This window comes from Coregonus lavaretus, assembly GCF_964263955.1.
Source record: "Coregonus lavaretus genome assembly, contig: HAP1_SCAFFOLD_287, whole genome shotgun sequence".
NCBI classification, from domain to species: Eukaryota; Metazoa; Chordata; class Actinopteri; order Salmoniformes; family Salmonidae; genus Coregonus; species Coregonus lavaretus.
In genome coordinates this window covers 375,260-399,369 of record NW_028156283.1, presented here as the reverse complement: position 1 = coordinate 399,369, position 24,110 = coordinate 375,260, and the positions used below count along the sequence as shown (strand labels likewise).

At 40.4% G+C, this 24,110-nt stretch overlaps 1 protein-coding gene across 1 annotated transcript; it reads right to left on the bottom strand.

Moving 5' to 3' along the window:
• Positions 1–418: 418 nt before the first annotated feature.
• LOC311126494 (NACHT, LRR and PYD domains-containing protein 3-like) lies at positions 419–14,623 on the bottom strand. Its single transcript, XM_084200495.1, has 8 exons — positions 14,545–14,623; positions 14,187–14,415; positions 11,998–13,789; positions 3,845–4,018; positions 2,685–2,858; positions 1,996–2,169; positions 1,648–1,694; positions 419–974 (listed from the first exon to the last, which is right to left on the bottom strand). Exons 2-8 carry the CDS (start codon positions 14,395–14,397, stop codon positions 448–450), a joined length of 3,099 nt encoding a protein of 1,032 aa, XP_084056621.1. The 5' UTR covers positions 14,398–14,415; positions 14,545–14,623; the 3' UTR covers positions 419–447.
• Positions 14,624–24,110: the final 9,487 nt, after the last annotated feature.

The window sequence follows — 24,110 nt, the reverse complement described above, 5'->3', positions numbered from 1 at the left end:
TTGTCCAGTGTGTATGTGTGTGTGTGTGTGTGTGTGTGTGTGTGTGTGTGTCCAGTGTGTGTCCGTGTGTTCAGTGTGTCTGTGTCCAGAGTGTGTCCAGTGTGTGTGTGTTCAGTGTGTGTCCGTGTGTTCAGTGTGTCTGTGTCCAGAGTGTGTCCAGTGTGTGTGTGTCCAGTGTGTTCAGCGTGTGTGTGTGTGTCCAGTGTGTGTGTGTGTGTCCAGTGTGTGTGTGTGTGTGTGTGTATGTGTCCAGTGTGTGTGTGTCCCCAGTGTGTGTATGTGTGTGTGTGTGTGTGTGTGTGTGTCCAGTATGTGTGTGTCCAGAATGTGTGTGTGTGTGTGTGTGTGTGTGTGTGTGTGTCCAGTGTGTGTGTGGCCAGAGTGTGTGTTCAGTGTGTGTGTGTGTGTGTGTGTGTGTGTGTGTGTCAGTGTTACCATGGTGATTATTTACAGGGACACTGAGGAGCCAACATTATAAACCCCAAACCCTGGATAGAGGGGCTCAGTGAATGTGGAGTGGAATGTGTTCAGGTGGGTCAGTGTGTCAGAGGAGACTCTGTAGAAGGACAGAGTGCCGGCTGGCCAGTCCAGATACACTCCTACTCTGTGGGAGCTGGAGGAGGGGACGTCTATGGTAGTGGGGTTACTATTGTGCCAGGCAGAGTAACTGTTGCCATAGCAGTACAGACTCCAGGACTTGTCATTACCTCCAATCACACAGTCACCACCCCCTCCTCTCCTGCTGATTCCTTTATATGTCACTCCTATAACAGCCCTTCTCCCACTCCACTCTACCTCCCAGTAACAGCGCCCAGTCAGACCCTCTCTACACAGCACCTGTCTCCAGCAATCAAATCTCTCTGGGTGATCAGGATACGGCTGCTCCTCTCTCCTCCATGTCACCTTTCTGTTCTCCTCAGACAGAGAGAGGCGTCTGTTTACTGTGTTTATGTCCAGTGTGAGATCACAGACATCTGATGGATGAAACCAGACACAATATTAGAAATCATCATCATTCACATTAGAATGTTAACTCACTTTTCACTAATTCATTTAATGTAGATGTTTCTAAGTATCAAAAGTTGAAGTTAAGGTAACTTGAGACTTGTTGAATGATCATATGTTATACTGTATGGTAATATAAAACACACTTATTCCTGTTAATTACACACACACACACACACACATCCTGAACACACACACACACACACACACACTGGATACACACACACACACACACACACACACACACACACACACACACACACACACACACTCACACACACACACACACACACACACACACACACACACACACACTGGACACACACACACACACACAAACACACACACATTTCTAATGTATCAGGAACGCGCCACACACAGACACACACATTGACACACACTGGACACACACACACACACACATCCTGAACACACACACACACACACACACATCCTGAACACAAACACACATTTCTTATGTAGCAACTCTTTGTAACTGTTGGTGTCCCTGATTTGTGCTTCTGTAGAACTACAGCTGATATTTAATATGACCAAGTAAGTAATGATGGTGGTCTTTGACTTTGACTTCACTTGAATTAAGACTTATTCTTAGTCATATTCTTCACAGCAGTCAACACTCACATTTTCTAAGTCCAGGTTTCATTGTGTTCTCTCCACCATGTTCCACACTGTAGCGGTAAGCAGAAGAACAGACAGTCATTGAGGGATACACCTGAACTCACACACACACAAACACACACACACACACACACACTCACACACTCACACACTCACACACTCACACACTCACACACTCACACACTCACACACACACACACACACACACACACACACACACACACACACACACACACACACACACACAGTCTTTATATAACTTAGTCCAAGTGGTGGTCAGAATGTTTGTCTTAACTATCCTGATAACTCCAACATGTCTGATATGAACATTGACATAAACCCTCTACATACTTGAGTCTCTCCAGTCTGCAGTGTGGATCCTCCAGTCCAGCAGAGAGCAGTCTGACTCCTGAGTCTCCTGGGTGATTGTAGCTCAGGTCCAGCTCTCTCAGGTGTGAGGGGTTTGACTTCAGAGCTGAGACCAGAGAAGCACAGCCTTCCTCTGTGACTAGACAGCCTGACAGCCTGCAAAGAATCAAATCATATTAAAACCACACTGCTATTCTTTGGTGGTGAAAATAGTGGAATACCATTTTTTTTAAATACATTTTTTATTTAACCTTTATTTAACCAGGTAAGCCAGTTGAGAACAAGTTCTCATTTACAACTGCGACCTTGCCAAGATAAAGCAAAGCAGTGCGATAAAAATAACAACACAGAGTTACGTATGGGGTAAAACAAAACATAAAGTCAATAATAAAACAGAAAATATATATACAGTGTGTGCAAATGTAGCAAGTTATGGAGGTAAGGCAATACATAGGCTATAGTGCAAAATAATTACAATTAGTATTAACACTGGAATGATAGATGTGCAAGAGATTATGTGCAAATAGAGAAACTGGGGTACAAATGAGCAAAATAAATAACAATATAGGGATGAGGTAGTTGGGTGGGCTAATTTCAGATGGGCTGTGTACAGGTGCAGTGATCGGTAAGCTGCTCTGACAACTGATGCTTAAAGTTAGTTAGTTAGTTACCTCAGAGTCTCCAGTTTACAGTGGGGATTCCCCAGTCCAGCAGAGAGCAGCTCCACTCCTGAATCCTTCAGGTCATTGTTACTCAGATCCAGCTCTCTCAGGTGTGAGGGGTTTGACTTCAGAGCTGAGACCAGAGAAGCACAGCCTTCCTCTGTGACTAGACAGCCTGACATCCTGCAAAGAATCATATTAAAACCACACTGCAATTCCTTGGTGGTGAAAATAGTGGCAGTATATTTTTTCTACCTTTTTCATTTATACCAGTGTCCTGAAACCTGCCATATATATATATATAATTATTAGAACAAATCTTAATATTGTGTGTAGAGAGAAAAATGTATAGTACGAATATTTGAGTAGACTGACCAGAGCAGTTTAAAAAGCAGTATCAGGCAAAAGACAGACAGTGAGGTATCAGATTTAGATTGTATTGAGTATACAGTCCACACCATATCTAGTTTGACAGTGAAGCTAACATTTTAAATGTGGCTCTATACTCCAGCATATTGGATTTGAGATCAAATGTTTCATATGAGGTGACAGTATATAATGTCACCTTTTATTTGAGGGTATTTTAATACATATCTGTTTCACCGTTTAGAAATGAAAGCACTTTATGTATCTAGTCCTCCTATTTGAAGAAGTCATAAGTATTCTGACCAATTCACTTATAGTGTATTACAGTAGTCAAAAGTTGAGTATTCGGTTGTAATCTCATTGGTTGCATTTGCAGTTTGTTTTGGTTGTGTTCTGGGTTATGTTTTGCCCGATAGTAACTGAATGGTGGATGATGACTGGATTAATCTTCTGTCTAAGTGAGTAGATAACATGTTTCTAAACACTACTGAATGAATCCTGATGATGCCATGATTAAGAAAAATCATGAATGAATCATGAATAATAATGAATGAGAAAGTTACAGAGGCTACAACAAAACATGCTAACCTCTCACCATTAACATCAAATAAAAGGTGACATTCTGTACTGTTGCCTAATATGAAACATTCTATCTCAAATCCAAAATGATGGAGCATAGCACCAAATGTAAAACTGTAAGCTTCACTGTCCAAACACATATGGTGTGGACTATGTGTGCCTGGTAAACACATGTGGATCTGGTGAACAGTTATCACTTGTTGACCAACTACAGGAATACTGACCTCAGAGTCTCCAGTTTACAGTGGGGATTCCCCAGTCCAGCAGAGAGCAGCTTCACTCCTGAATCCTTCAGGTCATTGTTACTCAGATCCAGCTCTCTCAGGTGTGAGGGGTTTGACTTCAGAGCTGAGACCAGAGAAGCACAGCCTTCCTCTGTGACTAGACAGCCTGACAGCCTGCAAAGAGTCAAATCATATTAAAACCACACTGCTATTCTTTGGTGTTGAAAATAGAGTGGCAATATATTTTTTCAACATATTCAGATATATCAGTGTTCTGAAACCTGCCATATCTAGTCATAAATGAATGTATCATTATTAGAAATTATCATAATATTGCTTGTAGAGAGAAAAATGTATAGTACGAATATTTGAGTAGACTGACCAGAGCAGTTTAAAAAGCAGTATCAGTCAAAAGACAGACAGTGCGGTATCAGATTTAGATTGTATTGAGTATACAGTCCACACCATATCTAGTTTGACAGTGAAGATAACATTTTAAATGTGGCTCTATACTCCAGCATTTTGGATTTGAGATCAAATGTTTCATATGAGGTGACAGTATATAATGTCACCTTTTATTTGATGGTATTTTCATACATATCTGTTTCACCGTTTAGAAATGAAAGCACTTTATGTATCTAGTCCCCCTATTTGAAGAAGTCATAAGTATTCTGACCAATTAACTTATAGTGTATTAAAGTAGTCAAAAGTTGAGTATTTGGTTCCAAACTCGTTGGTTGCATTTGCAGTTTGTTTTGGTTGTGTTTTGGGTTATGTTTTGTCCAATAGTAACTGAATGGTGGATGATGACTGGAGTAATTTTCTGTCTAAGTGAGTAGATAACATGTTTCTAAACACTACTAACTGAATCCTGATGATGCCATGATTAAGAAAAATAATGAATGAATCATGAATAATAATGAGTGAGAAAGTTACAGAGGCTACAACAAAACATGCTAACCTCTCACCATTAACCTCAAATAAAAGGTGACATCCTGTACTGTCACCTAACATGAAACGTTTTATCTCAAATCCAAAATGATGGAATATAGCACCAAATGTAAAACTGTAAGCTTCACTGTCCAAACACATATGGTGTGGACTATGTGTGCCTGGTAAACACATGTGGATCTGGTGAACAGTTATCACTTGTTGACCAATTACAGGAATACTGACCTCAGAGTCTCCAGTTTACAGTGGGGATTCCCCAGGACAGCAGAGAGCAGCTTCACTCCTGAATCCTTCAGGTCATTGTTACTCAGATCCAGCTCTCTCAGATGTGAGGGGTTTGACTTCAGAGCTGAGACCAGAGAAGCACAGCCTTTCTCTTTGACTAGACAGCCTGACAGCCTGCAAAGAGTCAAATCATATTAAAACCACACTGCTATTCTTTGGTGGTGAAAATATATTTTTTCAACATTTTCAGATACATCAGAGTCCTGAAACCTGCCATATCTATTCATATATGTATATATACAGTACCAGTCAAATGTTTGAGCACACCTACTCATTCAAGTTTTTGTTTAGTTTTTTTAAAACTATTTTTTACATTGTAGAATAATAGTGAAGACATCAAAAGTATGAAATAACACATATGGAATCATGTAGTAACCAAAAAAGTGTTAAACAAATGTTCTATATTTTATTTTGTAGATTCTTCAAAAAGCCACCCTTTGCCTTGATGACAGCTTTGCACACTCTTGGCATTCTCTCAACCAGCTTCGTGAGGTAGTCACCTGGAATGCATTTCAATTAACAGGTGTGCCTTCTTAAAAGTTAATTTATGGAATTTCTTTCCTTCTTAATGCGTTTGAGCCAATCAGTTGTGCTGTGACAAGGTAGGGGGGGTGTACAGAAGATAGCCCTATTTGGTAAAAGACCAAGTCCATATTATGGCAAGAACAGCTCAAATAAGCAAAGAGAAACCACAGTCCATCATTACTTTAAGACATGATGGTCATTCAATAAGGAACATTTCAAGAACTTTTAAAGTTTCTTCAAGTGCAGTCGCAAAAAACATCAAGCACTATGATGAAACTGACTCTCATGAGGACCGCCACAGGAATGGAAGACCCAGAGTTACCTCTGCTGCTGAGGATAAGTTCATTAGAGTTACCAGCCTCAGAAATTGCAGCCCAAATAAATGCATCACAGAGTTCAAGTCACAGACACAGCTCAACATCAACTGTTCAGAGGTGACTGTGTGAATCAGGCCTTCATGGTCGAATTGCCTCAAATAAATCACTACTAAAGGACCCCAATAAGAAGAAGAGACTTGCTTGGGCCAACAAACACGGGCAATGACATTACACAGGTGGACATTTGTCCTTTGGTCTGGAGTCCAACTTGGAGATTTTTGGTTCCAACCGCTGTGTCTTTGTGAGACGCGGTGTGGGTGAACGGATGATCTCGGCATGTGTAGATCCCACCGTAAAGCATAGAGGAGGAGGTGTTATGGTGTGGGGGTGCTTTGCTGGTGACACTGTCTGTGATTTATTTAGAATTCAAGGCACACTTAACCAGCATGGCTACCACAGCATTCTGCAGCAATACGCCATCCCATCTGGTTTGGGCTAAGTGGGACTATCATTTGTTTTTCAACAGGACAATGACCCAACACACTTCCAGGCTGTGTAAGGGCTATTTGACCAAGAAGGAGAGTGATGGAGTGCTGCATCAGATGACCTGGCCTCCATAATCACCCGACCTCAACCCAATTGAGATGTTTGGGATGAGTCGGACGGCAGAGTGAAGGAAAAGCAGCCAACAAGTGCTCAGCATATGTGGGAACTCCTTCAAGACTGTTGGAAAAGCATTCCAGGTGAAGCTGGTTGAGAGAATGCCAAGAGTGTGCAAAGCTGTCATCAAGACAAAGGGTGGCTATTTGAAGAATTTCAAATTTCAAATATATTTTCAATTGTTTAACACTTTTTTGGTTACTACATGATTCCATATGTGTTATTTCATAGTTGTGATGTCTTCACTATTATTTTACAATGTAAAACATTTTAAAAATAAAGAAAAAACCTTGAATGAGTAGGTGTGTCCAAACTTTTGACTGGTACTGTATATAAATGAATGAATGTATCATTTTTAACAGTAGATAACATATTTCTAAACACTACTAAATTAATCTTTGTGTGTGTGTGTGTGTCCAGTGTGTGTGTATGTCCAGTGTGTGTGTGTGTGTGTGTGTGTGTGTGTGTCCAGTGTGTGTGTGTGTGAGTGTCCAGTGTGTGTGTCCAGTGTGTGTGTTCATTGAGTGATACCGGAATACTGACCTCAGAGTCTCCAGTTTACAGTGGGGATTCCCCAGTCCAGCAGAAAGCAGCTTCACTCCTGAATCCTTCAGGTCATTGTTACTCAGATCCAGCTCTCTCAGGTGTGAGGGGTTTGACTTCAGAGCTGAGACCAGAGAAGCACAGCCTTCCTCTGTGACTAGACAGCCTGACAGCCTGCAAAGAGTCAAATCATATTAAAATCATATTACTATTCTTTGGTGTTGAGTCATTTTCTGTCTAAGTGAGTAGATAACATGTTTCTAAACACTACTAAAGTAATCCTGATGATGCCATGATTGAGAAGGATCATGAATGAATCATGAATAATAATGAGTGAGAGAGTTACAGACGCTACAACAAAACATGCTAACCTCTCACTATTAACATCAAATAAACGGTGACATTCTGTACTGTTGCCAAAAAAAAAACATTTTATCTGAAATCCAAAATGCTGGAGCATAGCACCAAATGTAAAACTGTAAGCTTCACTGTCCAAACACATATGGTGTGGACTATGTGTGCCTGGTAAACACATGTGGATCTGGTGAACAGTTATCACTTGTTGACCAACTACAGGAATACTGACCTCAGAGTCTCCAGTTTACAGTGGGGATTCCCCAGGACAGCAGAGAGCAGCTTCACTCCTGAATCCTTCAGGTCATTGTTACTCAGATCCAGCTCTCTCAGGTGTGAGGGGTTTGACTTCAGAGCTGAGACCAGAGAAGCACAGCCTTCCTCTGTGACTAGACAGCCTGACAGCCTGCAAAGAGTCAAATCATATTAAAACCACAATGCTATTCTTTGGTGGTGAAAATTGTGGCAGTATATTTTTACAACATATTCAAATATATCAGTGTCCTGAAACCTGCCATATCCATTCATAAATGAATGTATCATTATTAGAAATGATCATAATATTGCTTGTAGAGAGAAACATGTATAGTACGAATATTTGAGTAGACTGACCAGAGCAGTTTAAAAAGCAGTATCAGTCAAAAGACAGACAGTGAGGTATCAGATTTACCGTATTTTCCGCACTATAAGGCGCACCGGAGTATAAGCCGCAGCAGCTAAATTGAATGATGTGTACATATATAAGCTGCACTGGACTATAAGCCGCAGGTGTTTTAATGTTTAATTACCATATGTAAGGGTTCGTGCACAGAGGGGATTGTCGGGAAAGAGATGGCTGCTTGAGGAAGCTCCCATTTATTAACATTTCAACAAACAAGTTGCATATTTGCATAACGTATTCCAGCAAAATTAGTTAATAGCGTCACAATCATTTAACCACTTAACTTTGGTTATTTTTGAAAAACCTTGAAAAAGTGTGCACATCTTTGAATATGTATCTACATTATAGCCTACAGTAGTACCATAACAAAAAACAAAGCTTACAGCGCTTGACGAGGCAATATCAATGGCTAAATTAAATGTGTTTTTTTTAAAGTGCAAAATAATGTGCCTGTAACACGATAGTAAGCCTAAAGTTGCAGCAACACGGCTGCTTAAAATATACGGTAATCAGCCTACCAGAAAAGTCATTAATCCTCGTCTTCATCTTTTAGGCTAAGGTGCAGTAAACGGCTGTAACCAGAAAAGTCAAGTCATTAATCCTCATCTCCGTCTTCTTCCTGCGTACTAAAACCACCAAAGTCCTCATCTTCAGTGTCGGAAACGAACAGGCTCAGGGTGGCTTCGTCAGCCACTCTCCTCTCTCCTTCGTTGACGCTCTTAAAACCAACGAACTCCTCTTCGTCACTGTCGGAATCGAACAGCCTCTGAAGGGCCTCAGCTGTGGCGGCATCCTCCTCTTCATCACGCAGCAGTCCAGCCTTTCGGAACCCGTTAATGATCGTGGATGTTTTGACACTACTCCACGCTATCAGGATCCACTCGCAAACTTGAGCGAAAGTTGCTTTTCGCATGCGACCAGTTTTGGTGAATGATTTATCGCCGCTAGTCATCCACGCCTCCCACTGAACGCGTAGTGCCACTTTGAACGCACGATTGACACTGATGTCGAGTGGCTGCAGATGCTTCGTTGTGCCCCCAGGAATCACAGCTGGAATCGAGTTTGTGCTCTTGATGGCTGCTTTCACATAATCCGTTATATGGGCCCTCATGCTGTCCAAAACGAGCAAAGCTTTTTTTTGGCGAAAGAATCATCCAGGGCGCTTGACGTAGCACTCATTCAGCCACCCATTCATTACACTTTCCATCATCCACCCTTTCTTGTTGACTTTAAAGGAGATGCCGTTCAGGATCTTTTCTTTTGGCATTGTAATCCGCTTAAAAATCACCATTGGCGGAAGCTTTAATCCAGATGCTGTGCAGCCAAGAACACAAGTGAAATTCGTTCTCTCGTGGCCAGTGGTTCTCAACGTGATGGACGATTCACCTTTCTTGTTAACAGTCCTAGTGAGAGGCAGGTCAATCGTCAAAGGCACTTCATCCATATTTGTGATCTGGTCCGGTCCGATGGAATATTCCTCTATCATTCTTTGTGTGAATTCGCCGAAGTTTGTTATTTTTTCCTGGTAGTCGGGAGGGAGTTGCTGACACACAGTCGTCCGCGCCCTGATGGAGAGTCCCTTTCGTCTCATAAATCTGAAACACCAGGATGGTCCACCTCTAAAATTTTCAATTTTCATTTCGGTGGTGACTGTTTCAGCTTTCAGTCGGATCTGCACGGTGGAAACACCTCGGCCGTCTGCTCTCTGTGTGTTCACCCAATCTTCAAGAAAGTCTTCAAGTTCTGGCCATCTGCTTTTATTACCTCTGAAAGCTTTTTTTGACTTTTTGCATTGAGACAGTTCTTCCCGCTGGCGTCTCCAACGTCTCACCATTGACTCATTGATGCCAAGGCTACGTGCAGCAGCTCTATTTCCTTCTTTTACAGCCAGATTGACTGCCTTTAATTTAAAAGCTGCATCATATGCATTTCTACGTTTGTTTTCCATAATGAGGGTTTGTGCATGAAAACTTCCTTTGCACAAACTGTCTCGCTCTCGTAATGTCTGTCTGTCTTGCTCTCGTTCTGTCTCTCGTTCTGTCTCTCGTACCACTCTCGGTTCCACTTTTACTTTTGCGCGCTACCTGTCTCACTCTTTTCCGGCCTCCAGCTTTTCCTGCTGGAGCCCACCGCTTAAAGGTGGGGGGCGCGGACCGGTCACAGAGCCCATAGAGTTAAAGTTGGTGGACTGTAACCTGTAAAATCCATAGATTTAGGAGGTCTTCTAGTGGCCGTTAGCTGTAAAAATCAATAGATTAGCAGCACCGTTATATAAGCCGCAGGGGTCGAAAAATGGGAAAAAAGGCGCGGCTTATAGTCCGAAAATTACGGTAGATTGTATTGAGTCCACACTATATCTATTTTGACAGTGAAGCTAACATTTTAAATGTGGCTCTATACTCCAGCATTTTGGTTTTGAGATCAAATGTTTCATATGAGGTGACAGTATATAATGTCACCTTTTATTTGAGGGTATTTGAATACATATCTGTTTCACCATTTAGAAATGAAAGCACTTTATGTATCTAGTCCCCCACTTTTGAAGAAGTCATAAGTATTTTGATAAATTCACTCATAGTCTATTAAAGTAGTCAAAAGTTTAGTATTTGGTCCCAAACTCGTTGGTTGCATTTGCAGTTTGTTTTGGTTGTGTTTTGGGTTATGTTTTGCATTTAGTAACTAAATGGTGGATGATGACTGGAGTAATTTTCTGTCTAAGTGAGTGAATAACATGTTTCTAAACATTACTAAATTAATCCTGATGATGACATGATTAAGAAAAATCATGAATGAATCATGAATAATAATGAGTGAGAAAGTTACAGAGGCTACAACAAAACATGCTAACCTCTCACCATTACCAATAACAGAGGGGGTATGATCCTTGTTCCTCTGTAACTTTCTCATTCATCATCATTCACAATTCATTAATGATTATTCATAATCATGGTAGCATCCACATGAATGTAGAAGTGTTCAGAAACATCTTCTATTCTTACTGACAATACAAGTGAAGTGACTCCAAAATGACAGGACATTATTCACCATTCAGTTTCTATTGGGAAAAACATCATCTAAAACACAACCAAGACAAACTGCAAATGTATTCAACAAGTTTGTATAATCACAAGCTTGATGTAATAACTGCAGGCAAGGAATATGGGACCAAATACTAAACTTATGAATACTTTAATACAATATAAGTGAATATGTCCAAATTATTACAACATATACAAATGGGAGGAATAGATACATAAAGTGCTTTAATTTCTAAACAGTAACACAGATATGTATGAAAATATCCTCAAATAAAAGGTGACATTCTGTACTGTCACCTAATATGAAACATTATATCTCAAATCCAAATTGCTGGAGCATAGCACCAAATGTAAAACTGTAAGCTTCACTGTCCAAACACATATGGTGTGGACTATGTGTGCCTGGTAAACACATGTGGATCTGGTGAACAGTTATCACTTGTTGACCAACTACAGAAATACTGACCTCAGAGTCTCCAGTTTACAGTGGGGATTCCCCAGTCCAGCAGAGAGCAGCTTCACTCCTGAATCCTTCAGGTCATTGTTACTCAGGTCCAGCTCTCTCAGGTGTGAGGGGTTTGACTTCAGAGCTGAGACCAGAGAAGCACAGCCTTCCTCTGTGACTAGACAGTGTGACAGCCTGACAGAGAGATCATCATGATTTCACAAACTGTTAATTTAACACCAGTAGTGTAGAAGGACAATGAACATCAATGCAGTGATTCAATATGTTTTTCAATATAGTATTATATACATACTATAATATATATTTTTCTCTAAACTGATGATTAGTACTTAAATATACTTTTATTTACTCACAGAGCAGCTCTGGAGGCTTTGACCACTGGCAGCAGCCTCAGAAGACCTTCCTCTGATCTGGAGTATTTCTTCAGGTCAAACACATCCAGCTCCTTTTCTGAAGTCAGCAACACAAAGACCAGAGCTGACCACTGTGCAGGTGACAGTTTGGCTTCTGAGAGACTTCCTGATCTCAGGTAGCTTTGGATCTCCTCCACTAGAGAATGGTCATTCAGTTCATTCAGACAGTGGAACAGATTGATGCACCTCTCTGGAGAGGGATTCTCCCTGATCTTCTCCTTGATGTACTTGACTGTTTCTTCATGGCTCTGTGAGCTGCTTCTTGTCTTTGTCAGTAGACCCCGTAAGTACTTCTGATTGGACACCAGTGAGAGGCCCAGAAGGAAGCGGAGGAACAGGTCCAGGTTTCCCGTCTCACTTTGTAAGGCTTTATCCACAGCACTCTTGTAGAAAGTAACTTCAGGCTTGTCTCTGAACAGTGCAAAAAAGTTACTGGTTGATTGAGGTTTGGCCATTAGATTCTCCTTGATGTTGAAGAATGAGAGGAACACATATACAGCAGCCAGAAACTCCTGAATGCTCAGATGCACGAAGCAGTACACCTTGTCCTGGTACAGCACACATTCCTCTTTAAAGATCTGTGTGCACAATCCTGAGTACACTGAGGCTTCATTGACATCAATGCCAGCCTCTTTCAGGTCTTCTTCATAGAAAATCAGATTGCCATTCACAAGCTGTTGAAAAGCCAGTTTTCCCAGTGACAGAATGCTCTCTTTATTCCAGTGTGGACCTGTCTCTTCTTTCCCAAGATACTTTTCATTCTTCTGTTCGGTATGAAACTCCACAAGGTGTGAGTACATCTCAGTCAGAGTCTTGGGCATCTCTTCTGTCTTGTCTGTACTCAACATGTGTTCAAGGACTGTTGCAGAAATCCAACAGAAGACTGGAATGTGGCACATGATGTGGAGGCTCCTTGATGTCTTTATGTGTGAGATGATTCTGCTGGCCAGGTCCTGATCACTGAATCTCTTCCTGAAGTACTCCTCCTTCTGTGGGTCATTGAACCCTCGTACCTCTGTCACCTGGTCAACACACCCTGAAGGGATCTTATTGGCTGCTGCAGGTCGGGTAGTTATCCAGAGGAGAGCAGAGGGAAGCAGATTTCCCTTGATGAGATTTGTCAGCAGAACATCCACTGAGGTTGACTTTGTGACGTCACAGCATATCTTGTTCTTCTGGAAGTCTAGGGGCAGTCGGCACTCATCCAGACCATCAAAGATGAACAGAACTTTGTACTTGTCGTAGTTGGAGATTCTTGATTCTTTGGTTTCCTCAGAGAAGTGATTGAGAAGTTCAATCAAAGTGTGTTTTTCCTTTTTCATCAAATTCAGCTCCCGAAAAGGGAATGAAAATACAAATTGGACATCCTGATTTGCTTTTCCTTCAGCCCAGTCCAGAATGAACTTCTGCACAGAGACTGTTTTTCCAATGCCAGCGACTCCCTTTGTCAGCATAGTTCTGATAAGTTTGTCTTGTCCAGTTAAGGGTTTGAAGATGTCGTTACATTTGATTGCAGTCTCTGGTCTTGCTTGTTTCCTGGTTGTTGTCTCAATCTGTCTCAGCTCATGTTCATTATTGACCTCTCCTGTTCCACCCTCTGTGATGTAGAGCTCTGTGTAGATCTTATTGAGAAGTGTTGGGTTTCCTTGTTTAGCGATCCCCTCAAATACACATTGAAACTTCTTCTTTAGATTAGATTTGAGTTCACGTTGGCAAATCACAGCAAGCTCATCTGAATGAAGAAATAACACAGAGGATATTAATATTATGTCTGTTTTAATGGCTACACTATTGTAAGAATGTTTTATAAAGTTTAAATTATAATCATTTTTTCGCTTAACTGACTGTATAAATGTTTTCATAATGCATTCCACACTGGTGTGACTGATTGTATTATTATTGGTATTATCTCTCTCTCTCTCTCTCTCTCTCTCTCTCTCTCTCTCTCTCTCTCTCTCTCTCTCTCTCTCTCTCAACACAACACATTATTCTGCTACTTGATGAGGTCACTAGGGGTTGTGTTAAGGCTGCTACAATATCATTGAGTTACACAGCTACTTTAGCTGTACTTTAGCTACAGCTTTTAAATGTTCTAAAACAGCATTCAACATGAGGCAGACAGCTCTTACTTTTCTCCAGTGTGTCAGCAAGCTCCTTCTGGTTCATTTTCCTCAGGATGTGCAGTGTGATCTTCAGAGCCCCCTCTCTGGCACTGCTCTCCTGCTTCTCATCTTCAGCGTCCACCACTTCCTTATCCTGCTTCTGACTCTCAAAGCCTTCTGGGAGTTCTGGACTAAGAATCCTCTTGAACATATTCAGCTCGTTCTTCACAAATGTCATAATATTCTCTTCAAGCAACTGAAATAAATCAAGTAAATAAGTTAAGTAAGAGTCTAAATGCTTTCTCATTAACATATTAATGAATAATTGACAGAACAACTTTACTTGAGGTAAACAAAAACAAATGTACATAACAGGACCACATACACTGAATATGGAGGCCAGGTCTGTTTGATGACTCTGGGAAGACTGACCACTGAGAATCTCTGACACTGATCTCTCCTGTTGGTTTCTGTGGGCAAAACATGAGATTACATCTCCTCATCCAGGGAGTGCACACACACACACACACACACACACACACACACACACACACACACACACACACACACACACACACACACACACACACACACACACACACACACACACACACACACACACACACACACAGGGAGGGAATGTTGTGTTAGTTTAATATTGTTTCAGGACTATGAAAATGGAAAAAAGGATTAGCCTATGGATTTTGAAAACAACACAAATAAATGGTAAAATGGGAGAGGAGAAATGACTAGATACAGTGTTGTTTAACTCACTGACCCTGACCCATGAGTTCTTCTTACCTTTGTTCAGTAGAAAAGTCTCCCTCTCTAAACAGTATAGGAAGATTCATAGACAGGTCACTCTTCATGGACACACAGCTGGGTACAGGGGAGGCTGGTCTCTCCTGCTTGATTGGACTTCAACACAACAGAGACAAACATTACATCTCTCATCTACTCTGAGCTCAGATGGGGAAACAAGAGTTTCATTCCAAAACGCTATATATCCATTTTCAGAAATGTTGGTCAATTAGCTTTTATTGTTTAAATAAATTATTAAACCACTACAAGGCTTTATAAAGGCTTCTAAAGTGGGTAAATTCCACTTAAAGTTTCGGACTTGATTTGCCCTAATGAAAAATGGATCAGCCCTTACGAAAAATGCCCCTTATTTATAATCCACATAAAAATGCACATTTGCTGTTGCTGCAGGATTATTTTCCTGCTGTGAGAAACTGGGTAAAATTAAGATATTGCATCTGTAAGTGCATTCATCTTAAAATATCTAGGTGAGACAACCACATATCACAGTCAAACATACAGGATACGAACATTACATTCCAGCTAAACATTGGATATAATTGGACATAAAGCGTTTTGGGAAAATTCATTTTCATGCATATCTAAAATCTAGAACATTATATTGAAGCAATCATTCAGATTTTTTTGCATATAGCGTTTTGGAATATAAATTCTTAAACAATATTGTCAACTCACCCAAAGAGACTCATTTTAGAGGCAGGGCCCCCCTCCTCTCTCTCCCCAGAGAGACTCATTTTAGAGGCAGGGCCCCCCTCCTCTCTCTCCCCAGAGAGACTCATTCTAGAGGCAGGGCCCCCCTCCTCTCTCTCCCCAGAGAGACTCATTTTAGAGACAGGGCCCCCCTCCTCTCTCTCCCCAGAGAGACTCATTTTAGAGGCAGGGCCCCCCTCCTCTCTCTCCCCAGAGAGACTCATTTTAGAGGCAGGGCCCCCCTCCCCTCTCTCCCCAGAGAGACTCATTTTAGACCACTGACCCCTAAACAGAGATGCAGCATGTTGGTTGTGGGTAACACAGTGACAACTAATTATTGAAGGTCAATTGTTCTATTTTATTCATTATCTCTTAGAAATAAAACAGTTTACTAACAGACACATCCAAACAGTCAGATGATTTAATGCAATGACTTTTTCTAGCCCAATGACTACTCAAAACCCACCCACCAGGCCTGAAAACTAGGCCAAAACATAGCCCCAGATAGGCCTACATCTTATTTCAGACAGCCTCCAGTAGCCTGGGCAACATGTAGGCAAGATGTAAGCTGAATGATTTAGCAGCTTGCTTAGTTCAAATTGACAGATTCATTTATTTAACATGAATAGCAAGACGATGTTGAGGTAGGAAGTGCTTCTGTTGCCCAGTAGCCTGCTGGAATAGGCTACTGAGGATGGGGTCATAATTTCAATCAATGAATCAAATATTTAATAATATGGATATGAACTGAATAGGTCCATGCTTGTCAACAACAGCCAGGTAATTTTTATACCTGTAGCTTAATCTGGCTGACTGTTACCTTCAATCTAATGCATTCTAACATCTGATCAGCAATTGCAATAGAACTGTGACCATGGTGACAATTGATAACTTCCATTTGAATTAACTAAACACGGCCATTATTAATTGCATAATAACACAAGGCTACAACAACAATAAACTGAAGTTATAGGCTTAGATTATTATTCAGAAATACTTAGAAATACTCACTTTATTTTTTAGTTCTCTCCATATCTTGTTTTCTGCTCTGTCGTCTCAAAATGGATCCTGTACAAAAGAACACATTTAGACTTTCTGTTTCATTTCAGCCTTCTCCCCACCCTGATAATAAAGTGTTTTATTGGTATCTTCCACTAGATGGCAGTAAACACCTGCTGTAACTTGACTTTACAACAGTAAGTGTTATGTTTCTTGGTCCTGGTGACTCCTGGGAAGTGTCTCAGAGGAGGATTGCTGACCTAGGATCAGGTCTCCCTGTCCATGTAATCTTATTCATTATGATTGTTTTGTCTCATGTCTCTTTATATTCATATACCCTGGGGACCATGTAGCTGGATTGAAATCACCTTGTTTTATAACCTTCTTTGTTGCTCAGTGGTACTTCAATTGGCCGGACCATGCCCAATTCTTTCACACAGTAATGCTCCAGCATCCACTCAGAGCTTATGCATCTAATGCATTCCTCAAATACTGCAGAGTTGTTGAGCATGTCCCTGAGATCGTCATGTTCAACCACGTTTATTTGCTTATTTGTAAGATGAAACCTGAGGGGATCGCTGTAGTGTGTCATAAATGCATCAAAAATGGTTCTGAGGTCCTCAACAATGCTATTCTGTACCGTAGCTGGGATGCTGATTCCTGATTTTCAAAATTAAAAGACAGGTATTGATTTTGAGACCTTCAATTAGCTGCTCAGTGTTGATCTCTGTGGCTTGAACATATTCAGCCTCTGGCAGACTCTCTACATCGCTCATGTCATCTTCAATGGGATCAGTCCCCGTCTCAAATTCATCATGAGGGCAATTCTCATTTAAGTTGGGGCTTAAAAGCTCTGTGGTTTTGGTAGATGTGTGACCGATAGGCGCTAAAACATATATTTGCTTTCCCACACCCATTAATTCCACAGGTAATTAGAAAATGTGGTTCATGCTGGTGATAGAGGCCAATATGTGTGAGTCGTCTGGACACAAAGACAGTATGCTCGTTGCAAAGTGGACAATTGAAGAGAGTTGGCATTCTTCAGAAAGATTGTGAACCTTGGAATGATGGGATGGAATCATGGAGATCATTGGTACTCAGCCACTTGCAGACATCATCAAGGGACCAGTCTTCCACAGCCACACTCAAATTAAAGTTGACACATAGCGCAAAAGTGAAGAAAAAAATGTGTCTTTCCAGACAACCACCTTTCCTCCTAATTTGTATTTATGGTTGTTCCATAAAGAAGCAGAGCTTGTCAGGAAAGGTGAAGATGTCTGTCTCTTATTTATCTGACGCCATATTTCTTAGTATGGGACATTATGGGATTCTGCAGTCCCACATTTAAGTGTTGACTCAGATAATATGATGCTCCAAATGGGGCATTAAGTTCTTCTTCCATGTCAACCCAAATTGGCCTATTAGAGTTCTCAATAAAGAGCCTATCTGGGCAGTTATAAAGGCTTCTTGCTATAATTACATGTTAGGGAGCTTTAATCCTCCCTTCTAAGTCTTTACCTGTAATCTAGCTTGGTTCATCCTGGCCCTTTTAATAGTCCAAATGAATCATTTTGTCTATGGTGTTAAAGGTGTAGGCAGGTATGGACAGTGGAAACATGCTGATGACGTAATTCCGTTTAGGAGCTTTAACCATCTTCATAACATGTGGCCTACCCCACAATGAGATGTATAGCTTGTCCCAGTTCTTCAACTGGAGTTGAATTTTGTTCAAACACTGTATTGATTGATTGATTGATTGACTGCAAATACCTTCATTCACCATTCAGTTAGTATTGGAAAAGATGAAGGAATTACACAGAACACACTATAATCAAACTGTATTGATTGATTGATTCACTGTAAATACATTCATTCACCATTCAGTTAGTATTGGATAGACAAAGGAGTAACACAGAACACACTATAATCACACTTCAAATACATCCAAATACTTTATAGAGGCTAACCTTTTAGTAGATCCATAGCGAGCTTTAAATATTGTCTTGCTTTGGTCTGAAATACAGAGGACAGAACAATCCGCCCCAATACGCCAACCTGAAAGACATCAATTAGACACAAACACAACATAAACAACATGAGTATTCAATATCAAATGCATCTAACTAATCTGATCTGCTTTATGTATTCTTCTTTTTGTCAAGTCGAACATAATCTACATTGGGTCATCTGTGTGTGTGTGTGTGTCTGTTTTACCTGTTTGTGGTGGTTGATACATTTCTCTATCAGAGCTCACAGCTTCAAAACTCTCCACCACTTAACTGGACAGGGGCAGGATAAGCCAGGTACTAAAGGGAGGAGGATGGAAGGAGATGGTGAGAAAGTATATCATGGGTTTAAATGACTACAATTTCTCAATATTGAGTCTAGCTAGCTAAAGTTAGCTAACGTTACAGTAACTTTAACTAGCTAGCTACTGTAGCTAACGTTAGCTAAAACGTACCAACATTTATACAACAATTACCAGCTAACATTACAGGCTATGTAGCTTGGCTAGCTGATGAAAAACCAAGAGTACATTACATCATGTATTGTTTTTAAGTTATTTGATAGTAGTTTGATGAATTATTATCTTAGCTAAGCGAATAGCTAAGGTATCACTCACCTTTCACGTCAATCCGATGCAAGTCATCTCTTATTGGTCGCGTCTCTCCAACCATCCGCGCGCTTCCCGCTTCCAGTTGTCTTTTGACCAACGGTCTCAATTTGAATTCTACGCTCGAGCGCCCTTTACTCACGAGGGCGCTGCTGGTTCCAACCGGTTTGTTGACATAACATAAAATGTATTACCTTCCATAACTCCAACTGGTGGACAATGTTGGGAGTGCTGTGTGTTCTCACGGCACAAGTGGCACAGAAATATTTATCGGAGCCACAATCCCCACCGCGCCATAGCTCAGCCTCCTCCAAAACTCTACACACACTGCAGATGGCGTTGGGTGGAGGACATTCCAGCTCCACTGCAGACGGCGTTGGGTGGAGGACATTCCAGCTCCACTGCAGGCATGTGGAGTAGCTCCCTCAACCCCTTCCAGGCCTCAACATCCGCTGCCTGCAACATCGTATTGTTTTGAACAGAACCATTACCAGGCAACATTGGGATTAGTTTCTGAGTGACAGGGAGGAGAACCATTACCAGGCAACATTGGAATTAGTTTCTGAGTGACAGTGAGGAGAACCATTACCAGGCAACATTGGAATTAGTTTCTGAGTGACAGGGAGGAGAACCATTAACAGGCAACATTGGAATTAGTTTCTGAGTGACAGTGAGGAGAACCATTACCAGGCAACATTGGAATTAGTTTCTGAGTGACAGGGAGGAGAACCATTACCAGGCAACATTGGAATTAGTTTCTGAGTGACAGTGAGGAGAACCATTACCAGGCAACATTGGAATTAGTTTCTGAGTGACAGTGAGGAGAACCATTACCAGGCAACATTGGAATTAGTTTCTGAGTGACAGTGAGGAGGTCAATCAGATTTGTGAACATGGTCCCTAGCTGTGTGTTGCCGCTTTCCATGTCTGTTGTCTGTAACTTGTGAGGTGTGGAAACACTTTGTTGCTTTTATGAATTTTGTCTTGCTGCTTTTTGTTCTATGTTGCTCTGTCTGTATGCTACGTCTTGCTTGTCCTATGTTGCTATGCCTGTATGCTATGTCTTGTTCTATGTTGTTATTGTCTATATTGTAATTGTTTTTAATAACCTGCCCAGGGACTGCGGTTGAAAATTAGCCGGCTGGCTAAAACCGGCACTTTTACTGAAACGTTGATTAATGTGCACTGTCCCTGTAAAAATAAACTCAAACTCAAACTCAAACCATTTCCAGGCAACATTGGAATTAGTTTCTGAGTGACAGGGAGGAGAACCATTACCAGGCAACATTGGAATTAGTTTCTGAGTGACAGGGAGGAGAACCATTACCAGGCAACATTGGAATTAGTTTCTGAGTGACAGTGAGGAGAACCATTACCAGGCAACATTGGAATTAGTTTCTGAGTGACAGTGAGGAGAACCATTACCAGGCAACATTGGAATTAGTTTCTGAGTGACAGTGAGGAGAACCATTACCAGGCAACATTGGAATTAGTTTCTAATTGACAGTGAGGAGAACCATTACCAGGCAACATTGGAATTAGTTTCTGAGTGACAGTGAGGAGAACCATTACCAGGCAACATTGGAATTAGTTTCTGAGTGACAGTGAGAACAAAGCAGGGTTCCCCCAACTCGCGGGGCGAATTTGGCCCGTGGGTGGTTCTATCCCCCCCCCCCCCCCCCCCACACCATTTTTATTTATTTAATTCAATGAATTTTATTTAAGAAATCAGTTCAAGTATCCCCATGCATAATAGAGGTACCTGATCATAATCAAGGTTTGAGTAATTATATTTTAGTCAAACATTATAACTGTTCGGGCTTCTTGCAGTCAACACATCATCCTCATCATACCTCAACACATCATCCTCATCATACCTCAACACATCATCCTCATCATACCTCAACACATCATCCTCATCATACCTCAACACATCATCCTCATCATAGCTCAACACATCATCCTCATCATACCTCAACACATCATCCTCATCATACCTCAACACATCATCCTCATCATACCTCAACACATCATCCTCAACATTAACATCATTGACATTATCATCATTGAATGTATGGACCTGTATAGATGCAGTAATCATAATATCAGTTAATGTATTATGTGTTAACATATCAATATATCCTAACTCACTGTTTCTGTTTCTCACTGTTCGGACTTGGGTTACAGGGAAATAGCTGTCTGTTTGTTGACTAAACCTGTTTTTCTGTGGTCATGGAAGGCGTGTTTTCTTCCCGTTGTCCATTGTCTGAGTCTGAGTCTTTTTACAAAAATAATAATCATAATATTGTTTTTAACATAGTCATTAAAAGTTATATCTATAATAAAACAGACCATACCCATAAAGAGCTTGTTCTTCAATCCAGTCGTTTTCAGACCAATCGTTCTCCTCGGTCAAAGGTGAAGCCATTCTGTCAACTTGAACTATGTGTCTGTGGAGCCGTGCTGGACTTTGAAATAGTGTCGGTGCCCTATTATATACTGAACGCCTCGGGGGGGTTTGGAGGCGTGTCTAGGTATGACAATCCCTCTGTTCTTGGGTTGGTTTGAGTTTCGTCTATGTCAAAGCCTGCTGTACAGAAAGAGAGGAGAACGTCGTTTTCACAATCATTCAAGCAGTCATTCAATGGAGGAGTCCATAATGCCTGGGTTGAACGCTGTACACGCTTCTACATGGAGAGTCAGCTGTAAACACAAGATTAGGTTATTAAAACATAGTACACCTTTTGTTTATTGCTTATTATATAAAGATTATTACCCATTTAAATGTTGACTCACGTCTAAAATATCTTGATGGCGAGTGACTGAGTAAAGATACAGCTTCTGTTATAAGCTGGAAGTAGAGGCCTAAGCATTGTTGTTCACTAGTTTACTCCAATTAGGGAAGGGGTTGGAAAGTAATAAAGGGGAATATATTTTTTTTAAAGGATATGTACTGTATGTATGTACAATGAGGGAAAAAGTATGTACAAGGGGTCAAATACTTATTTCCCTCATTAAAATGCAAATCAATTTATAAAAATTTTTACATGCGTTTTTCTGGATTTTTTTGTTGTTATTCTGTCTCTCACTGTTCAAATAAACCTACCATTAAAATTATAGACTTATCATTTCTTTGTCAGTGGGTAAACGTACAAAATCAGCAGGGGATCAAATACTTTTTTCCTTCACTGTATATATATGTATATATATATATATGTGTATATGTATGTGTATTTGTATTATCTCCCGAGTGGCGCAGTGGTCTACTAGAGATCCTGGTTCAAATCCAGGCTCTGTCGTAGCCGGCCGCGACCTAGAGACCCATGGGGAGGCGCACAATTGGCCCAGCGTCGTCCAGGGTAGGGGAGGGAATGGCCGGCAGGGATGTAGCTCAGTTGGTGGAGCATGGCGTTTGCAACGCCAGGGTTGTGGGTTCGTTTTCCACGGGGGGCCAGTGTGGAGAAAAAAATAAATACATGTCTGCACTCACTCACTCTGGATAAGAGTGTCTGCTAAATGACGTAAATGTAAATATGTGTGTGTGTATATATATATATATATATATAAAACATGGGGGATTGGAAGTGATGCAGACAATTACATTGATGGAAGTTACAATCTATCTGCAATATTAAGCTGATCTATCCCCTTAAAAAAAAAAAATAATAATAATAATAATAATATTAATTACCTGAAAATTGTATATGTCATCCAGTCTTAAAATGTCTGCAAAAACCAAATATTGAAATACTGTTAAATATTTAAAAAAACATTGTTATCCATTGAGTGAATTGTTATCCATTGAGAGAGGGATATAGAATAGTATACTAACGTGCTGGGTAATTTATTTCTACAACTGTGATGTAACTGAACATCCACTAGGTGGAGCCAGTGGTCCACTCTTGATTAGACACTTCATATAAAATAGAAATTTGTTTGGTAAAAACAGTAGGATAAATATATATGTAGGTAGATATATATACATATATATATATATATATATATATATATATATATATATATATATATATATATATATATATATATATATATATATATATATAATATTATACTAACATTCTAGATACACACACACACACACACACACACACACACACACACATTTTCAATTGACTAGTAATTTCTTTCTATAACTGTGATGTAGCTGTACATCCACTAGGTGGAGACAGTGGTCCATTGTTGAGTAGAGACTTGGTTTGGCATGCAATTTCATGGGTTCTGAGACACCTTGAGACATGTCACATAAAAATTGACATTTGTTTGGTATAAACAGTAGGATATATACATATGTAGGTAGAGTCCATTCTCGTTTAAAAAAATCAATAACACAACATCACTCATTCATTATATACTATATCATTTTATACAATACATTATTAAAAACATTCATTTATAATATACAACATAAATAATATATATATATATATATATATGCATAGTTAGATATAGAAGCCTTCATCATATTGAAAATTCAACTCACCTTCAAAATGCTCCATGAGGAATAAATTATTCAAGGAGTCTCTTGAAGATGTATGTCTTCAGGCCTGCTGGTCCTCTGGGTCTTTTTTCTTGGTTGACTGAGACATCCCACGGACGCTCTTTTATGGGGTCAAATGGATCTGTTTAGGTCAGCAGTAAAACGGGACATCTTTAAGAATACAATTACCTTTTTTGTTTTTAATTGACTGAGACATCCACTGGACATTCCATCCTTGGACGCCTCCCGGGCATTCATAGTCTGTCCGTGGGATGTTGCAATCTCCAGATGTCCACTAGATTCCTGGATTAGATTAGATTATTAAGAG

Coding starts and splice junctions, on each gene's coding strand:
- LOC311126494 (XM_084200495.1), bottom strand. CDS start 14,397: ATGACATTTGTGAAGAACGAGCTGAATATGTTCAAGAGGATTCTTAGT. Junction 13,790..14,186: donor TGCTGACACACTGGAGAAAA/GTAAGAGCTGTC, acceptor TTCTTCATTCAG/ATGAGCTTGCTGTGATTTGC. Junction 975..1,647: donor GAAACCTGGACTTAGAAAAT/GTGAGTGTTGAC, acceptor TTCATCCATCAG/ATGTCTGTGATCTCACACTG.